Below are 16,403 nucleotides of genomic sequence, written 5' to 3'. Positions count from 1 at the left end.
AATCCACTGGAAATCTTATGTCCAGGTCCAAAGAATACATTCATTTTAAATTGAACATGCCATTTGAACCATAGCTCACTTCTACCTTAGCAATTCACAAAGCTATCACCTACTCCCTCCTGATTCTAGCAAGCTCTCCCTGCATCACTATATCTAGAAATCTCTCCATCCTTGATGCCAGAGCTTTTTGTTATGTGTATAACTGTTTCCTTATCTATTCCTCATCTTTCCAAGTTCAGTCAACTGCTCTGCCTGATGCCTGTTTCCTTCCTTTTCCCCCCACTAAGTTCCAGTAGCCATTTTGTTCAAATTAACTAAGAGGCTAATATGAAATGAGATCCTCTTTAAACTTGAAGTGTAACTTTTCTAAGGGAAAAAATCCAGTAGGAGCTTGTCTTCTACTGAAAAAGACAGTATATCCAAATCTCTCCTGCTTTGAAAAAAAAAAAAGAAAAGAAAAGAAAAGAAAAGAAAAAGACAATATGGCTACAAAACAACTTAAACCTAACGAAAGCTACTTACTGGTCACTCCAGAAGAGGACTATCCTTATTCCATCTTCCCCACCACTGGTTTCCAAGTCGGTCCTGAAAACTCAAGTATCCTCTACATCTGCACTTGGTTCACAATTTGAAAGCTCAAAGGCCAGATTATTAGCTCCCTGAGGGCAGCAGCTGGGTCTGTCCGGCCCACCACAGCATCCCTACAGCCTGGTGCAGTGGCTGGCACACAATGGACCCCAAATAACTACCTGCTGAATGGACAAACATGGGATGTAAGTCAGGTTACCAAAAACAGCAACATCAGAGGCTTATTAAGGCAAATTAGAGTGTGAGAAAGTACAAAAAGTCTTGCCCCTTAAAAGACCAGGAGTCACCGGTGACCATAAGATGCTACAGTGGCTTCATTCCCAGATTCTGCCCATCCCTGAGATCTGGGTTTGAGGATTTCCCTGAATTTCCTTCCTTAAAGTTTACAAGACCTTGGCTGCCAGGAGGCAGTCAACCCCAGCTGCAACTGATCACTCCAGTAGATGAGAAAAGGGTGCACCCAGGGTGGTATCCCCACATTCTGTCAACAAATGGAACAGAAGCAACAGAACAGAATAAAATTCTTGAATCCCATTGAGAGAGGAAGAACACACAGCAGGGAAGAGAAATGGAAGTAAAGAAGGAAAACTAATGAGAAGTTAGAGACGTGTAAGAAGGGACTAGAGGAATGAGAAAGAAGACAGGCTAGCACAGATGTAGGTGATCATGGTAGGGGCTATCATGTACTGAAACGTACCGCGCGCCCGGCACTGTGCTTAACTTTACATGCACTGACCCATTTAATCCTCCCACGAAGCCAGAGGTAGAAACTATTATCATCTCCATTTTACTGGTGAGGAAACAAGGCTAGTGAAGTGGTGGCATTTGCCTCGAACACACAGCTGTGAGGGGGCAGCACTGGGACCTGACCCGGGGTCTGACTCCAGGGCATCCCGTTCTTTAACCCTCACTGCCTACTCTGCCTCCCAGGCATTACAATAGCGTTGAGAGAGGACTCACTTATTCATTTAACAAGTTCTTATTGAACACCTACTGGGTAAATCAAGGCCTGCTGCCAGGAGCTGGTGGGCAGATGTAGAGACAGGGGCTGAGAGGGTCGGGGACAGAACGTCGACCTTAAAACGAAGGGGCCCGAAGCCACGGGGCCAGCGGCAGAAGGGATGCCAGGGTGGGGCAGATGGGGAGGAGCGAGGGCAGCCGGGGCGCGCAAGGCGGCGGCCCAAAGGATGGTGTGGGAAGACCCAGCGACGCCGGGAGGGGTGGGAGATAACTGCTCCGCTCTGCGGACCGCCGGCTTCTGCCAGGCGGCGAGCCAGGCTTTTCCCTGTTACGGCATTTGGTCTCCGCCACTCCGCGCGGGCGAGACGGCAGGCCGGGGGGAAGGGGGCGAAACGGGCAGTGCAGACCCTGAGGGGCTGAGGCGAGGGAAGGGTGGCCAGAAGGAGGAGTGACCGGCGGCTGGGAAGCCGAGAAAGGGGCGCGGGGCCGGGCATCGGGGCCGCCTGCGGCGTCGCTGGACTCACCTCCCGCGACAGCCCCTCCGGACTCGTCGGCCCCGCGGGGCCGGAGGAGGCGGGGATGGACTCTGGGCCGCGGGGGCTGCCGGGAGCCCGTTCCCTGGGCAACGGGGCCGGCACCGGAGAGCCTCAGCTGGCTCCGCCGGGGGCTAGAGCGGCAGAGCCACAAGTGGCAGCGGGCGGGGCGTCCGGAAGTTGCGTCATCGCGCTTCCGGCGTGAGTAGGCGGGGCTTCGGGTCTCCTTCCAGGGATCTCTGCGGACCGCATGGAAGGTGAGTGAGAGGGGTGGGTTCCTCGGGTAGGGGAGGCTGTGAGCTTTACGGCTTGGGCCGCAGGCTGAATGAGAAGCCCAGGAGCCCTCCGGAGTAAATGGGGGTTTGTGCCTTGCGCCAGCCCAGGGCGCTAGCCCCGCACAGGTTTTGCTGCAGTCAGCTCGGGGGAAAGTTTTGCCAAGCCTGTTTTTTCACGTGAAGTGACAACTGAACAAGATAATGTATGCAAAAGAGTGTCAGCAGATCTGACACCCAGATTGTCATTGTCGTCACTGTAAATTAGCATTAACGGAACTCACTGGGTGCCAAGCCTTGCGTGCCCACTTCCTCCACCCTTCCCTGAACCTCGCTCAATCAGAATTACTTGGCCACAGACCATTCTGCTTGTAATGAAAGCTGGTATTCAGGGAGTGCTCACTGTGTGCTGAGTAGTGTTCTGAGTACGTGGTTCAGCCCATTTAAGCCTCACAGCGATCCTATGAAGTAATATATGTCAACCTTATTGGGCAGATGGGGAGCCAAGGTTTGGAGGGGATGAGTAACTTAGCCACTGTGCTATACATCACTGTACCCTGTCTGTGACTCTCTTTATTGGTCTCTCTTTCTCCAGTAGCCTGTAAGTTTCTCAAAATCAGAGCTATGTTTTTGTTTCCTACATATGTGCCGAGTATGAGGCAGACTGACCATGAATCAGATGAGATCCTGCCCTTATGAACCCCTATTGGGGGAGAGAAACCTTGAGACAATTATAGAACAGGTAGTAAGAGCTATTCCTCCATTTAACACATTTTACTGAGCACCTAGTATGTGCTGAAGGTCTGAAAAGGAATAAGAAATAGTCCCTACCCTGGTGGAACTTACAGTCTAGCAGGGAATGTACGTATTAAAGCAAATACGGTATACTGGTGAGTGTCTTGATATCAGAATTATAGGATGTTCCACACCAGATATCTAGTCTATCCAGTGCTAACCCAACCTGGGGGATCCAGGAAGACTTCTTTGCGGAAATGACTTTTTAAAAAGCTAAATCAGATCATGTCACTGCCCTACTCAAAGCCTATTGCGTGCTCTCCTTTGTACTTAGAATAAAGTCCAAACTTCTTATCTTGGCCTGTAAGGTTCTAGTTTTCTGATCATCTACTCACCCATTACTCCCCCCCCCCCAATCCATTTCATTCTAGCCACACTAGGTGTTTTTTTCTATTTTTTGAACTCACCAAGCTCAATCTCATGTTAAAGGCCATGTTGCTGACTCTCCTTTCCTTTTCCTGGCTTCTCATCATTCAGGTCTCAACCTAAATAATGCCTTCTCAGGGGGTCACGCTAACACAGGCCCCATTTCCTTTTCCTTATATATTATATGAGCTAATTGTGGTCATTTAATTATTAATTATCTGCTTTCCCTTTAGAAAGAAAGTTCCTTGAAAATGATTCTGGTCTGTCGCATTCAGTCACTTCATTCTCCTATGCCTGGCATATTGTAGGCAGTAAGCAAATAGTTGTTTAAGTACAGAATGAATGAAAAATCAATGTGATATGTTAAAGTGGAGCCCTCAAGAATATTAGGAGTTAACCAGGTGAGTGGGACCAAATGCTTATAGGAAAAACATTCCAAGTCAGAGTCAGGACTTGTACAGAGCCAGTGCTGAGGCATAGAAAACAAGTGGGAGAGGAGGAAGCCGTAGAAGTGATGGGCAGAGCTTAGGTCGTAGAGGACCTTGAGATAACGGGTAAAATATTGGATGCCTGCCACGTGCCAGGCCCACACGGCTTCATATGTATTATCCAATTTCAACAACCTTATGAAGTAGATACTACTAACATTTTTATCCCCATTTTACAGATGAGAATGTTGAGGCTCCAAGGGGTTCACTAACTTGCGCAAGATCTCACGGCTGGCAGAGCTGGTATTCAGACCCAGGCAATGTGGTCTTCACAGTCTAGACTCTAAACCATACAGCTGTTATGTGTCCTGGATTCCTCACGGGGACTTTATCCTGTGGGCCATGAGAAGCCTATGTGGAGTGCTAAGTAGAGAAGGAATAAGTACACAAGGAGGCTGGGGGAGAACAAACATCCTGAGTTGACGCTTGGTGGTCTGGGGGTTGCTTCCTGTGGGTGGTGGAATCTAGGTGAATCTTTGAGGATGGGTGGCATCAGCCTGAGGAAGGAAGGAGAGGGAACTGCATGTGCAAAGACCTTCAGGCAACTCAGCTTTTGAAGAGCTGCCAGTAGTTCACTTTAACTGGAGATTGAGGAGGGGCCTATGGTGTGGGTTGAGAATGGACAACTAGAAGGAGTCTGGACTTCCTCCTGAGTTCCAGGCAGGGCAGTGGCAACATCATGATCGTGTCTGCATCTCTGGTGCCTTGGAATGACAACAACTCGTTAGCCACAGAGCTCTGAACAAATTTAACATATCAGAGTGCCCGAGACTGATAGTGGGGTTACTGAGGAGTCAGGGCTAGATTATGCTGTAGGAAAGGGAATAGAAGCCATTGAAGAGTTTTAGCAGAAAGTCACAACTTTACCTGATTTCTAATCTTTGAAAGGAGTCAGACTGCTTAAGGTAAAAACTTTGTGGCCCCATTAAGCTGAAAAAGGATGCAACTATATCTGGAGAATCTTAAAATGTAAAAAAAATTCTTTTTTGTCTTATTCCAGGAACTTTCACATTCATTAAGACTTCTGAGCCTCTATAGCATTTATTTGTCCAGTTGATATAGCATTTCAGATAACTTTACTATTGAAAGTTACAACGTTTGCCCTCCAACTGTGATTATGTATTCCATAATAATTATGTTTCTTTTACTCCCTATCAGCAAAGACTCTTGAAATTGCAACACCCAGAAAACCTGCCTTATCTGTCAGTGCAAGAAAAATTAAGGACAATGCAGCCGATTGGCATAATTTAATCTTGAAATGGGAAACCCTCAATGATGCAGGTTTTACCACTGCAAATAATATTGCCAACCTGAAAATCAGTTTATTGTAAGTACCTATAGGTTCTTCATGCTCTGAGTTTTCACTGTTAATGATTGGGCAGAAATTTCAGGGGAGTCTTTTAGTGTGGGAATTTATTGACATGAATAAATTAAAAAATAAAATATTAAGCAAAAACAGCAAATGGTAAAATGACACATGCAAGTATGAGCTGTGTATGTACATTTTAAATACAAAATTATATTACATATTGGTCGTGGTTATATCTGTATATAAAATTATAAAAATAGATTGGAAGGATACAGGCTCAATCCGTGATACTGGTATCTTTTAGGAAGAATGAGTATTGGAGCGCCAGGCAAATGGGACTTCATCTTCATGCTGCTGCATTTTACTTCTTAAAAAAAGGCAAAGGAATTATGAAAGAGCCTTTAGAATTAAATTCAGCCATGCGGCATCCTTGGCATAGAGCACAGTGCTGGGTATACAAAGATAAATAAGCATGGATCTCTTCCTCAGAGAGCTCACAATCTAGGGATATGTTTTTTAAACTAAAGGCTGTGACCCATGGGGCATGAAATTAATCTAGTGGGGCCACAATCAACACAGAAGGGAAAAAATGAAACATGGAAATAGAACAGAAAATATTGAAGAGCATCTTATGTAGTGAGGGTAAGAATTGTTTCATGGAACTTCCTGAGCAGGATCCCACCAGGAAAAGGCAGCAGAAGCCAAAAGTACATGATGTGTTTGAGGGAATTTCACAGGAGAGCAAGTTGAAGAGAGTCAGGAGACAGGGCCAGGGAGTGAAGACTCAGGCCTGCAGACAAAGGAAAGCTGGATGATGTATACTTTTTTAATTATAACTTTGAGAAATTGAAAATATATATGGGGGGAGTACAAAGACTAATAAAGCCAACCCACCAATCAGAATTGGCAGAAATGTGTGTGTCCTCCAGCTTGCCTTTGATTTTTCACAATGTGAACACACCCAAGTAACTGCTCTGTGGATCAGGAAATGGAACGCTGCCCCCGCAGCCCCACTCGTTTCCCCTGCTAGTCACTTCTCCCCTCGAGAAATGCAGCATTGCCTTGGAAGCTCCAGTCTCGCCCCCTCGTCCATACCTGCCTTCTCCTGGTAGATGACCACTATTCTGATTTTTATTTTTTTATTATTTTGGAGGGTTTTGTTTTTGTTTTATGAGATAGAGTCTCACTCTGTTGCCCGGGCTAGAGTGCTGTCGTGTCATCGTAGCTCACAGCAGCCTCAAACTCCTGGGCTCAAGCGATCCTCCTGCCTCAGCCTCCTAAGCAGCTGGGACTACAGGCGCTTGTCACCATGCCTGGCTAATTTTTCTACTTTTTGTAGAGACAAGGTCTCTCTATGTTGCCCAGGCTGGTCTTGAACTCCTGGCCTCAAGCAGTCCTCCTACCTCAACCTCCCAAAGTTCTGGGATTACAGGTGTGAGCTACCACACTCAGTCTTACATGTCTGAATTTAATGGACTTATTCTAGTACAAAATTGAGTGACTAATGGACATAGTCATTGTGCACATACATAATAATTAAATTTGTATTATGATGACATAAAACAACATGCTTATGTGAAATATCTGGCATAATTATGTGGATGTTGAGTTTTCTGGAATGTATTATAACAAAATGAGGCAAGCTTTAAGAGTATATTTATTAGCCATTATTTTCTATTTTGTCCAGGAGTAAGGACAAGGCACAATTGGAGAGCCGCAGCCCAACTGATGATGAAAATGAAGAAAAGTTGTATCCGGAATACAGTGAAGAACTGGAGGTGCTGTGTGAGGAGTTGCAGGCCACCTTGGCTGGTCTGGTGAGAGCTAAATACCACCTGTGGTCCACTGTGCTGACTCTGATGGAGATTGTCTGGGGTTTGCTTGACCATCAGCCGCATCTGACACCGTTGGCTGTTCTTTCCTTCTCCTCAGCCTCCTCTGGTGGTCTTGTCCTCTGCTTACCCTACAAATCCTGACGTTGCCCCGGATGCAGTCCTAGACACTCGCTCTTCCTGTCCTGTGCCTTGTCCAGGGCAATTTCACCCACATCCAGGGCTCCACACAGTAAATACTGTGGGCTTTGTGGGCCAGGCAGTCTCTGTTGTGACTGCTCGGCCCTGCCGTTAGGGCTAAAGCAGCCGTAGGTCAGACAGGAGAGAATGCATGTGCTGTGTTCTGGTAAAACCTTAGTTATGGACACTGAAATTTGAATTTTATGTAATTTTCATGTGTCACAAAATATTATTATACTTTTGATTTTTTTCAACCATTTAAAAATGTAAAAACTATTCTTAGCTCAAAGGCCATAAAAATATAGGCCATGGGCCAGATTTGGGCCATGGGCAGTAGTTTGCCTACCCCTAATACAGCACATAAGAGACTGAAATGTTTGGGGGTTTTCGGTTTGGTTTTTTTTTTTTTTTTTGAGACAGGGTCTCGCTCTGTTACCCTGGCTACAGTGCAGTGGTGTGAGCACAGCTCACAGCAGCCTCCAACTCTTAGGCTGAAGGGATCCTCCCACGTCAGCCTCCCGAGTAGCTGGGACTCCAGGTGTGCACCTCCACATCCAGCTGATTTTTTAATTTTTTGTGGAGACGGGGTCTTGCGCTCAGGCTGCTCTCAAATTTCTGGCTTCAAGCAGTACCCCCACCTCAGCCTCCCAGAGTGCTAGAATTATAGGCATGAACCACTGCACCCAGCCATGAATATTTATTTTATACCTCAGGTTATAATTCAATAGTACTTTATTTTGTTGTTCAAATTGTTCCCCCTTGGCCATTGAGAGTTCTGTTGGCTCCTATGTCCTTTGGACATAGTCTCTTCATTGTGCAGTTTTGTTTGTTTTGTTTTTGAACATTTCCTTACTTTATGGCTTTAAAAGATGCTTCTTGCTCATCTTATGTGTTTGCTGCCTAAGATACTTCTTAAAGTCTGAGGATCAGCCATTCTCCAAGGAGCCCTGGTTCCTTTTATTGGAGAATCCCATTAGACACCAAGATCTGTATGCTAGCTGTCAGCTTAGAAGTTCTCTGCTCCAGTGAATGTATTCTATTTTAAAGTGGTTTGGAAATAAGTTCTCATTCTATGTTCTATCCAAAAGTTGATGTTATAAGGATACCATTTTTCCTATTTTCCTCCAGCCTTTAGAGAGAATGGTTTCCAGACTTGGCTTTAAGTATCTTTCATGAGTTTGATCTTACTGGGGGGTCTGATGCACCCCTTTCCCTAAACTGGACTAACATTTCACAGTGTGGGCTGTGTTAGCTGTGGGAGGAGACTGCTGATGCTGAAATGGCAGTGTGGGCTGCTGTTCATACGTGTGCAGTTCAGGGCTGCACACGTGTACGTCACTCTGCCTCCTTATTGATGGCTCAGCTCCAGAATTGAGCATGACACCTCTAGCCTAGGCTCCAGCCTCCAGAATTTTCCTTGCTCTCCTGATCTTTATAAGCTTTTCTTAAAATTAGGTGGCAATAGGGAGCTGCTGGGGGATTCAGAGGGGAGAGCAGAAGGCATGGTATCAAGTTCTGGCCTCATCCTTCCCTAGCTTAACCTTGAGCAGTTTTCCCAGCTGGAAAGCGGAAATAATGAGTCCTCCCTCTGGGGTTGGGCCAAGTGAAATATCAAACCTAAAAAGATTTGAGAAAGGAGTAAAGTCCTTTAAAAATTAATGTTAACTAAATTTAGTGCCACTTCAGCTGTAATCAGAGGGTGGTTGGAAAGACCCATGTAAGGAATGAAGATCTCAACGATCTACAGATCATTTCTTGTTGCCTCCCATGTACACAAAATCATCTGTACTGGCCGGGCGCGGTGGCTCACGCCTGTAATCCTGACACTCTGGGAGGCCGAGGTGGGTGGATCGTTTGAGCTCAGGAGTTTGAGACCAGCCTGAGCAAGAGCGAGACCTTGTCTCTACTAAAAATAGAAAGAAATTAGCTGAACAACTAAAAATATATAGAAAAAATTAGCCAGGCATGGTGGCGCATGCCTGTAGTCCCAGCTACTCGGGAGGCTGAGGCAGGAGGATCGCTTGAGCTCAGGAGTTTGAGGTTGCTGTGAGCTAGGCTGACGCCACGGCACTCACTCCAGCCTGGGCAACAGAGTGAGACTCTGTCTCAAAAAAAAAAAAAGAAAGAAAGAAAGAAAGAAAAGAAAAAGACAAAACCATCTGTACTTATGAATTAGAAATTTGGTCTTAGGAGACCTATGCTACTTAAATCTGAAACCCTAGTTACTTCATCCATTTATTTAACATGTCCTTATATAACTGCAGTGATGCACTTTGTAAATACTCACTCACTGTATCTGTCACCGTCCTGTGAAAGCAAGCACTTTATTCCCCCATTCTGTGCTGCCTCATGTGTACACTGGGGAGGGTGTTAGCATCTCCCGCAAGGGATGGTTTGAGGGCTTAGGATGGAGGCTGGCACGTGCTGAGGCACCCTCAACATCAGGCTCTCATTGTTCCCTTCCTGTGTAGAGTGTCCTAGGCTGCTCTTCATTATTATTAATACCATTTTATAAATAAGGAAACTGAGGCTCAAGGACGTTTCAGTAAACTCAAAGATAGTTACTAAAAGAGAGTCAGAAACGAGCTCATTTAATGCCTTTTCTACTATCTTTCACTCAGTAAAAGCAGCAAGAGCTTGCCCTGGGATTCCTCCAGGCCTTTGGGGCTAAAATATGAGTGCCACTTACAAATCTCAGTGAAGTGGGACTCGGCAGAACTGGAAATCCGGCGTTTATTACCAAAGTAGCCCAGATTGATGAAATCATGGCAACCGTCTGCCTCCATCTCCCTAGGAATTTGCTGTGCATGGAGTTAACAGTGTTTAGTTACTGGAATTTTAGTCCCAACAGACTTACATTTCTTAGCTTTGAAATCTTAATAGTTATTGAATCTGAGACTGGAGATTGCCAATAATATTTTAATATTCCAAATTAATATCTTTTCAGACCAAAATACAGGTGAAAATGGAAAAGCTGTCTTCAACTACCAAGGGAATTTGTGAACTAGAAAATTACCATCATGGGGAGGAGAGTAAACGGCCCCCTCTGTTTCACACGTGGCCCACAACCCATTTCTGTAAGTAGTTCTTTCTCAGGGTAGACGTTACAAGAGCATTTAATATCATCTAGATCTGGTACTTTAAGAAGCTGACAAGGCTTTGAAATTCAATGCAGAAGTATCCATTGAGAGGAAGGGAGGCAGGGACATCTTAAAATAAGCATTTCATCTTGGCTTTAATTACCTAATCATCAGCAGAGAATATTAAACATAATTAGAGACCCAGGAAGCAAGTTACCATTATTGGCCACCTAAAACCTATGAGTGGAATGAATTCCACTCCTCAGTGGAGGCAGAAATCTATAATTTTTTTTTTTTAGGAAGAAAGGTTTTCTTTGTTGTTGCTTTTTTTTTTTTTTTTGCTTTGTTTTAATTAAAAAATAAATTGAGGTCACTGAAGCCAACCTCATGGAAGAAGACTCCTGGGAAAAGTGAAAGTCATTACTTAAATAAGCTCTATGAGATACTTCTTAAAGGGTTACTTGTAGCTTTACTGGTTCAGAGAAAGGCTAAGCTGTTTGATGTTGATTTGAGACTTCACTTTTTAAATAAGGGAGAAAAGGGAAAAATCTAGTGGAATGTGTTTATGAAGTATTGTCAGTCTGAAGCGAATCTCCTACTTACAATCACCGCAAGTCACTTAAGAGTTAAGTATAAAAGGTTACATCTACTTTTTAATTTCATCCTACTTACCATGTTATTCAACTGTACTCATCTGCACCAGCTAGAGTGATAAACACCCATCTCATCCTTCTTCTTCTCGGTCCTGTAGCTGATTCTGGTTTTTAATGAGGAGCTTTTAAAAATGTGGTTCATCCGAGTACTTTCTTGAATTCGTATGAAGGGCAAACTAATGTCTGTTCCAGACGAGGTTTCCCGCAAGCTCTCTGACATGTACAGGAAGGAGCTGCTCCTGAAGCGCACCGTGGCTGAAGAGCTTGCACACTGCTCGGACCACGACCTCACCCTGAGCTACTTGTCCATGTGGCTGCACCAGCCCTACGTGGAGAGTGACAGCAAGCTGCACCTGGAGAGCATGCTGCTCGAAACGGGGCACCGAGCACTGTGACCTCCCAGAGCAGCTTCCCTTGGGGCTCGGCCTCCGTGCTCGGGCCACTGGCTTCTTCCCCATCTCTGCAGATGGACAGTTTCCCGTGTGGGGCCCAGGGCTGCACCCCAGGATCACACAACCACCGGCCGTTTCAGGGCCTTCCGGGCTGGAGCATGTCCCTGGCTCCCATGGCTTCTCCAGGCATGTTCACGACATGGCGGCCTCCGCCTGCTGCCGCCTGCCAGTCAGCCTCGTCTGCACCTGCTGTGAATCTGTCCCTCGGGAGTGCTTCTGGGTGAAATAAATGAGTTCCTGGACAGAATGATTTAGTGATCTGGTTTCTGTAAATTAGGTGTACTTACATACTACATTTGTGTAGAAAATCCCTGGTTTGATATTTTCATTTTATACCTGTCTGCATTGTTCAAATGTTTATGAGACTCTATTAGTTTTTGGTAATTACAACTAATGTTTATAATCCCATAGAGTTAACTAAGTAAAGTTTGATATCATGGAAATGGAAAATACCTTAAAAAAAAACAGCCACTGCTTGCCTACTGAGGATACAACGGGCCAGGTAAATACCTTCTGCGTCACTCTGACACGATTCCTCTAGTCTGGCGAGGTTTACAGCCATTTCCATGGTAATGTATTCGGTTAGAATAAGGAAAAGGTGGCAGTGTGAAACAGACTGAGAGGGCTGGCCAAAAACTAGTGGGGTCCCCAAAGCTTACTTTAAACTATTATTATTTTCTGTTACATTACTTGTTGTATGTTTTCTTCATCTATGTTTGCCTTTTTATAAATTCTCTGGGCCCAAATTATTTATATTTCATGGGACTGTGTATAGTGATACTTAGTTCTTTGGGGTTTTGTTTTTTTTTTTGAGACAGAGTCTTGCTCTGTTGCCCCAGATAGAGTGCAACGGGGTGGGGTCATCATTAGCTCACAGCAACTTCCAACTCCTGGGCTCAAGTGATCCTCCCACTTCAGTCTCCCGAGTAGCTGGGACTACAGGCGGGTGCCACCATGCCTGGCTGATTTTTTTTTTTTTTTTGGTAGAGACCAGGTCTCACCATGTTACCCAGGCTGGTCTCAAACTCCTAGGCTCAAGCAAGTCTCCCACCTCAGCTTCCCAAAGTTCTGGGATTACAAGCATGAGCCACCATGCCCAGCCTCATTTAGATTTTTTTATATTTACTAAAATACTACTTACCTAAGTTTATCAAGACTATTTTAACTTTTATAGCCAGGAGGACCTCAGATACCTACTATCTCCAACACCTGCTGTGTTCTTTTACAGATGAGAAAACAGAGGTCCCTTTTCTTCCTTAGAGAGCAGAACAAAAACAGTTAAAATAAAAAAAAAAACAGAGGCCCCTAGTCAGGCACGGAGTTGTCTGAGTTATGTGCTACTAAATGGCAGTCCCCAGATTTGCTTTCTCTTAGTCCACCCTGATTTACCGAGAACATAGGTATAGCCCCCAGCCTCTATTTTCCTTATTTTTCTGCCAAGCATTTACCTACTGTATGCTCAGCCATGTGCTCAGAACTAGGGACTCAAAAAAAAAATGAGACATAAAATCCGCTAGAGACTTTGGGACCAGGAAGGCAGACAGTTGTAGTACAACACATGCAATAGTGTTTAATTCTACTATAGCTCCCCAGGAAAAGAAATCTAAGAAATTTCATGCTATGTGATAATGGGGTATAGCTGTATGAAACTGAAGTTCTAGGGTCCTAGGAACAAGTGCTTCCAAGGGAAGGAAAGAAAACCAAAGGCTGTACGGCAGGGGTGTGTTTTGAGTGAAAGTTAGGATTTCTCACTGTGCAACTGAGATATCAAAAGCATTTAAGGGCAACATTTCTTAGGATTTCTCTGCCTTTGCTGTGTTTATTAAAACCTAACTATCACAAAAGTAGACACTTAGATGTCTAGTAGTCTCATACCACATGGTCATCCTTGGCAGGAATGGTCTTGTCCTGCTAGGGGCTCCCTGCTTGCTGAGGAAGCGACTACTGCCAACAGCTGCAGAGGCAGTTGGGTGGGACAGGGCCCCCAGCGCCTCTGCTCACCAGCTGCCCACCTGGAAGATGTCTTGGCATGGGGTCCATCTGCAGTCGGTTTTAGGTTTGGGAGGTGCTTAAAGAATAAATGCTCTTCTTCAGAGGAGACACTGAAGGACTTAGTACCACAAACAGGCCTCCCAGGACATTTCACATGTTCTTGACAATGCACTCCCCGGACACCCATCAGCAAGCTGCTCGGAACTAATGGGAAGGATCGATACTGTTGAGGACAAACAAGTAAAAGAGCTAAGTGCTGAACAAAAATAATGAATCTGCTCATTAAATTCTATCTGAAAGAAACAATGAAGTAGTCAGACTCCTAGTTGAACATAGTGGGTGGATCACACACACATACTTCACCTCCAGAAATCCTGCCAAATTCTTAGTAAAGGAATATTAAAAGCTAGAAATCCACAAAATCAGGGGCCAGGAGCAGTGGCCTATAATCCTCCTAGCACTTTCGGAGGCCAAGGCAGGAAGATCACTTGAGGCCAGGAGCTGGAGGTTGCAGTGAGCTATGATGACGCCACTGCACTCCAGCCTGGGCAACAGAGTGAGACCCTGCCTCTAAATAAATAACTAACTGAATAAATGAATGAAAAAAAAACCAAGGTAGTTATTTCCAGCGGGGAGAAAAAACTCAAAGAAAATGCCATCATAGTATCACCAATAAGGCTTAGCAAAGAAGGGCATTTGTATGTCAATGCAAGCATTAGATAGGGACTTAACAATTTGTGACATGTCTACACTACATGTGAGGGCCAGGAGGCGTGTGAGCCGCATGCTCACGTCTCACAACAGTCTGCCAATAACATCTGATATGACTAAAGAAAAGAGCAATATAGACGTAATTCAGAACCACGGAGGTAAATGGCCAAAAGGGAGGAGAGTGGTCGCTTCAGCAGAGGGCACTGAGGGCAGCGGTGACTGAGGTCGGGCCTGCTGTTGCTCACCACAGGCCTTTGCTGTCCTCTGATGTTTTATACGATGTGCATATTACTCCCCAGGTGAAAAAAAAAATTTATTTTTTAAAATGTGCCTAAGAGGACATTAAATATCCACTCTGCCGTGGCCCCCTTCTCTCCTGCTGGTTCAGCTCTCCCCACTCCTGTGCCACCTGGGAGGTTCTGGGGCTGCCGTGCCAGAGGTGCCCAACCAGGGCTGCCTGACCGGAGCTACCCCACCGCTGTGTTTTCCAGGGAACACAGAAGAAGGGACTTTTTTTTCTTCCCATTCAGTAATAATTAACAATGACTGAACATACACTAGGTGCCAGGTCTCGTGACAAATGCTGAAAACGTGTCAGCCGCCCAACGGGAGCACTCGGGGGGTCCTTGTCCCCAGGTCTGTGCTCTCTAACGCCTCTTCCCTCCTGCTCCTAGTCTGAGTATTTGAAATTACAAGTACTATGTATACAAAACGAAGTTCTTCATGAGAAAAGGAAATTTCTGTTTATCTATCATAACAAGGCCATGTCTATTAATAGAGGGTGCAGTGTGGAAGCTGTGCCGTGTGTCTCTCTATGTACTTGGGAACTCTGCAAAGGCCAGCCTGGAAGACGAGGCACAGGGCACCCCAAGAGCAGAGCCCGGAGTCCTGCTCACTGCCCCGGGTCCCGTGCCTGGCACACAGCAGCACTCAACGGGCACACGGCCAGTCGGTGAGACACTGCTTCAGAGCCTCCAGTGTTTTCAACTCTGTGCAGTGGAATGAGGGTATTTTTTTTTTTTACTACAGTTAAATTTACTATCCATTCATAGTAGTACATACACAATGGTGAAATTAAGATGTCGGATATTCAATACAGTAGTATCCTATAGGTACAAAAAAATGCATGTATAACGGGGCCTGTCCAGACCACGGCTTGTTGTGTTAGTTGCCTGACAGGGGTTATGAATGATCCGCAAGGAGAAGGCTCTGTCCATCTCCAGGATCCCAGGAGGGAACACACGGTGTTTTCACGGGACTCTGGGCTCCTGAGAAGTGGCCCTGAGTCTACGGGACACAACCACAGCCTGACCTGGTAGCCTGACTCTCCTAGGCAGCTGCGGCTGCTCATCTGCTGGCTGTTGCCGTCCTGCTGAGAACGCGCCCTTCTGTTCCTACTGAACCCGCCTGGAGATCAAGTGAGAGACACAGCTGCCTCCTAGTCGCTGAAAGGCTGTGGGAAACGCTGCCCCCAAGAACACAGCCCATCCCTCCACGGCAGGTGCCGGGAGGAGCGCAGAACCAGGGCTCTGTGCAGCCCGAGACCCCCGCTCTGTCCCTGAACGCAGCCCTCTCGGCTTGGGGCCTCTCCTGACAGTCTCTGCCAGCTGCGAGGAGAGAACAGCTGCTCCCTTTGAATGCTCCTGTCTACGTGTGGACAAATGACCCTCCCACACCATAGCCCAGGAAAACATTCAAAAGAAAAGAGACCCCAGTAAGTGGCTTTAAAAGTCAAGGAACTAGGATTCTAATCTAAGCTCCATCTTGCTGTGGACCTCCAATAAGTCATCTTATCATTGTGCCTCACTTTCCTCATCCATGAAATGCAAGTAGAAATGAATTTTTTTCCTACTCGGTAAAATGCTGCTCAAAATACTTAGGCTTATTTTCTTAATTGAATCCAGAAACAGCTTCTAGTATGGGCCAAGTCAAGCGAAAAAGCAGCGTATCACCCAGGAGAGAAGAGAAGTTTGTTTTTTGGGCACAGGGAGCAGCAGGACATGTGCTCGAGGACCAGTGCAGTGGTGGTCACTGCAACAGGCATCGAGAGCGTGTGACAGTGGAGGTGTTGGAGGGCTGTGTCATCGGGTAACATATCCGCCCTTATGATGAGCTCTATACAGAGAGTAGACAGTAGGGTAGAAAGACATTATTCTTTATAAATTAAGGTTCATTTGTATCAGTATTCACAT

General features: G+C 45.6%; 2 protein-coding genes across 2 annotated transcripts in view; one reads left to right on the top strand and one right to left on the bottom strand.

Annotated features, from left to right (window-relative positions):
• TECPR2 (tectonin beta-propeller repeat containing 2) overlaps positions 1-2,237 on the bottom strand; it is a 102,171-nt gene extending 99,934 nt beyond the window's left edge. Inside the window, exon 1 of the mRNA XM_069490105.1 lies at positions 2,073-2,237. The gene's annotated coding sequence lies outside the window, so the exon portion shown is untranslated. The remainder of the gene's footprint in view (positions 1-2,072) is intronic.
• Positions 2,238-2,292: 55 nt separating this feature from the next.
• On the top strand, positions 2,293-11,749 carry CINP (cyclin dependent kinase 2 interacting protein). The gene is made up of 5 exons (XM_069465314.1): positions 2,293-2,338; positions 5,161-5,329; positions 6,999-7,128; positions 10,271-10,400; positions 11,249-11,749. The coding sequence occupies exons 1-5, from the start codon at positions 2,332-2,334 to the stop codon at positions 11,449-11,451; spliced, it is 639 nt and encodes a 212-aa protein (XP_069321415.1). The 5' UTR covers positions 2,293-2,331; the 3' UTR covers positions 11,452-11,749.
• The last annotated feature ends 4,654 nt before the right edge of the window (positions 11,750-16,403 follow it).

Source organism: Eulemur rufifrons, chromosome 2, assembly GCF_041146395.1.
Source record: "Eulemur rufifrons isolate Redbay chromosome 2, OSU_ERuf_1, whole genome shotgun sequence".
Lineage (NCBI taxonomy): Eukaryota > Metazoa > Chordata > Mammalia > Primates > Lemuridae > Eulemur > Eulemur rufifrons.
Note: the sequence above shows the minus strand (reverse complement) of the source record. Positions and strands in the feature narration are given on the sequence as shown.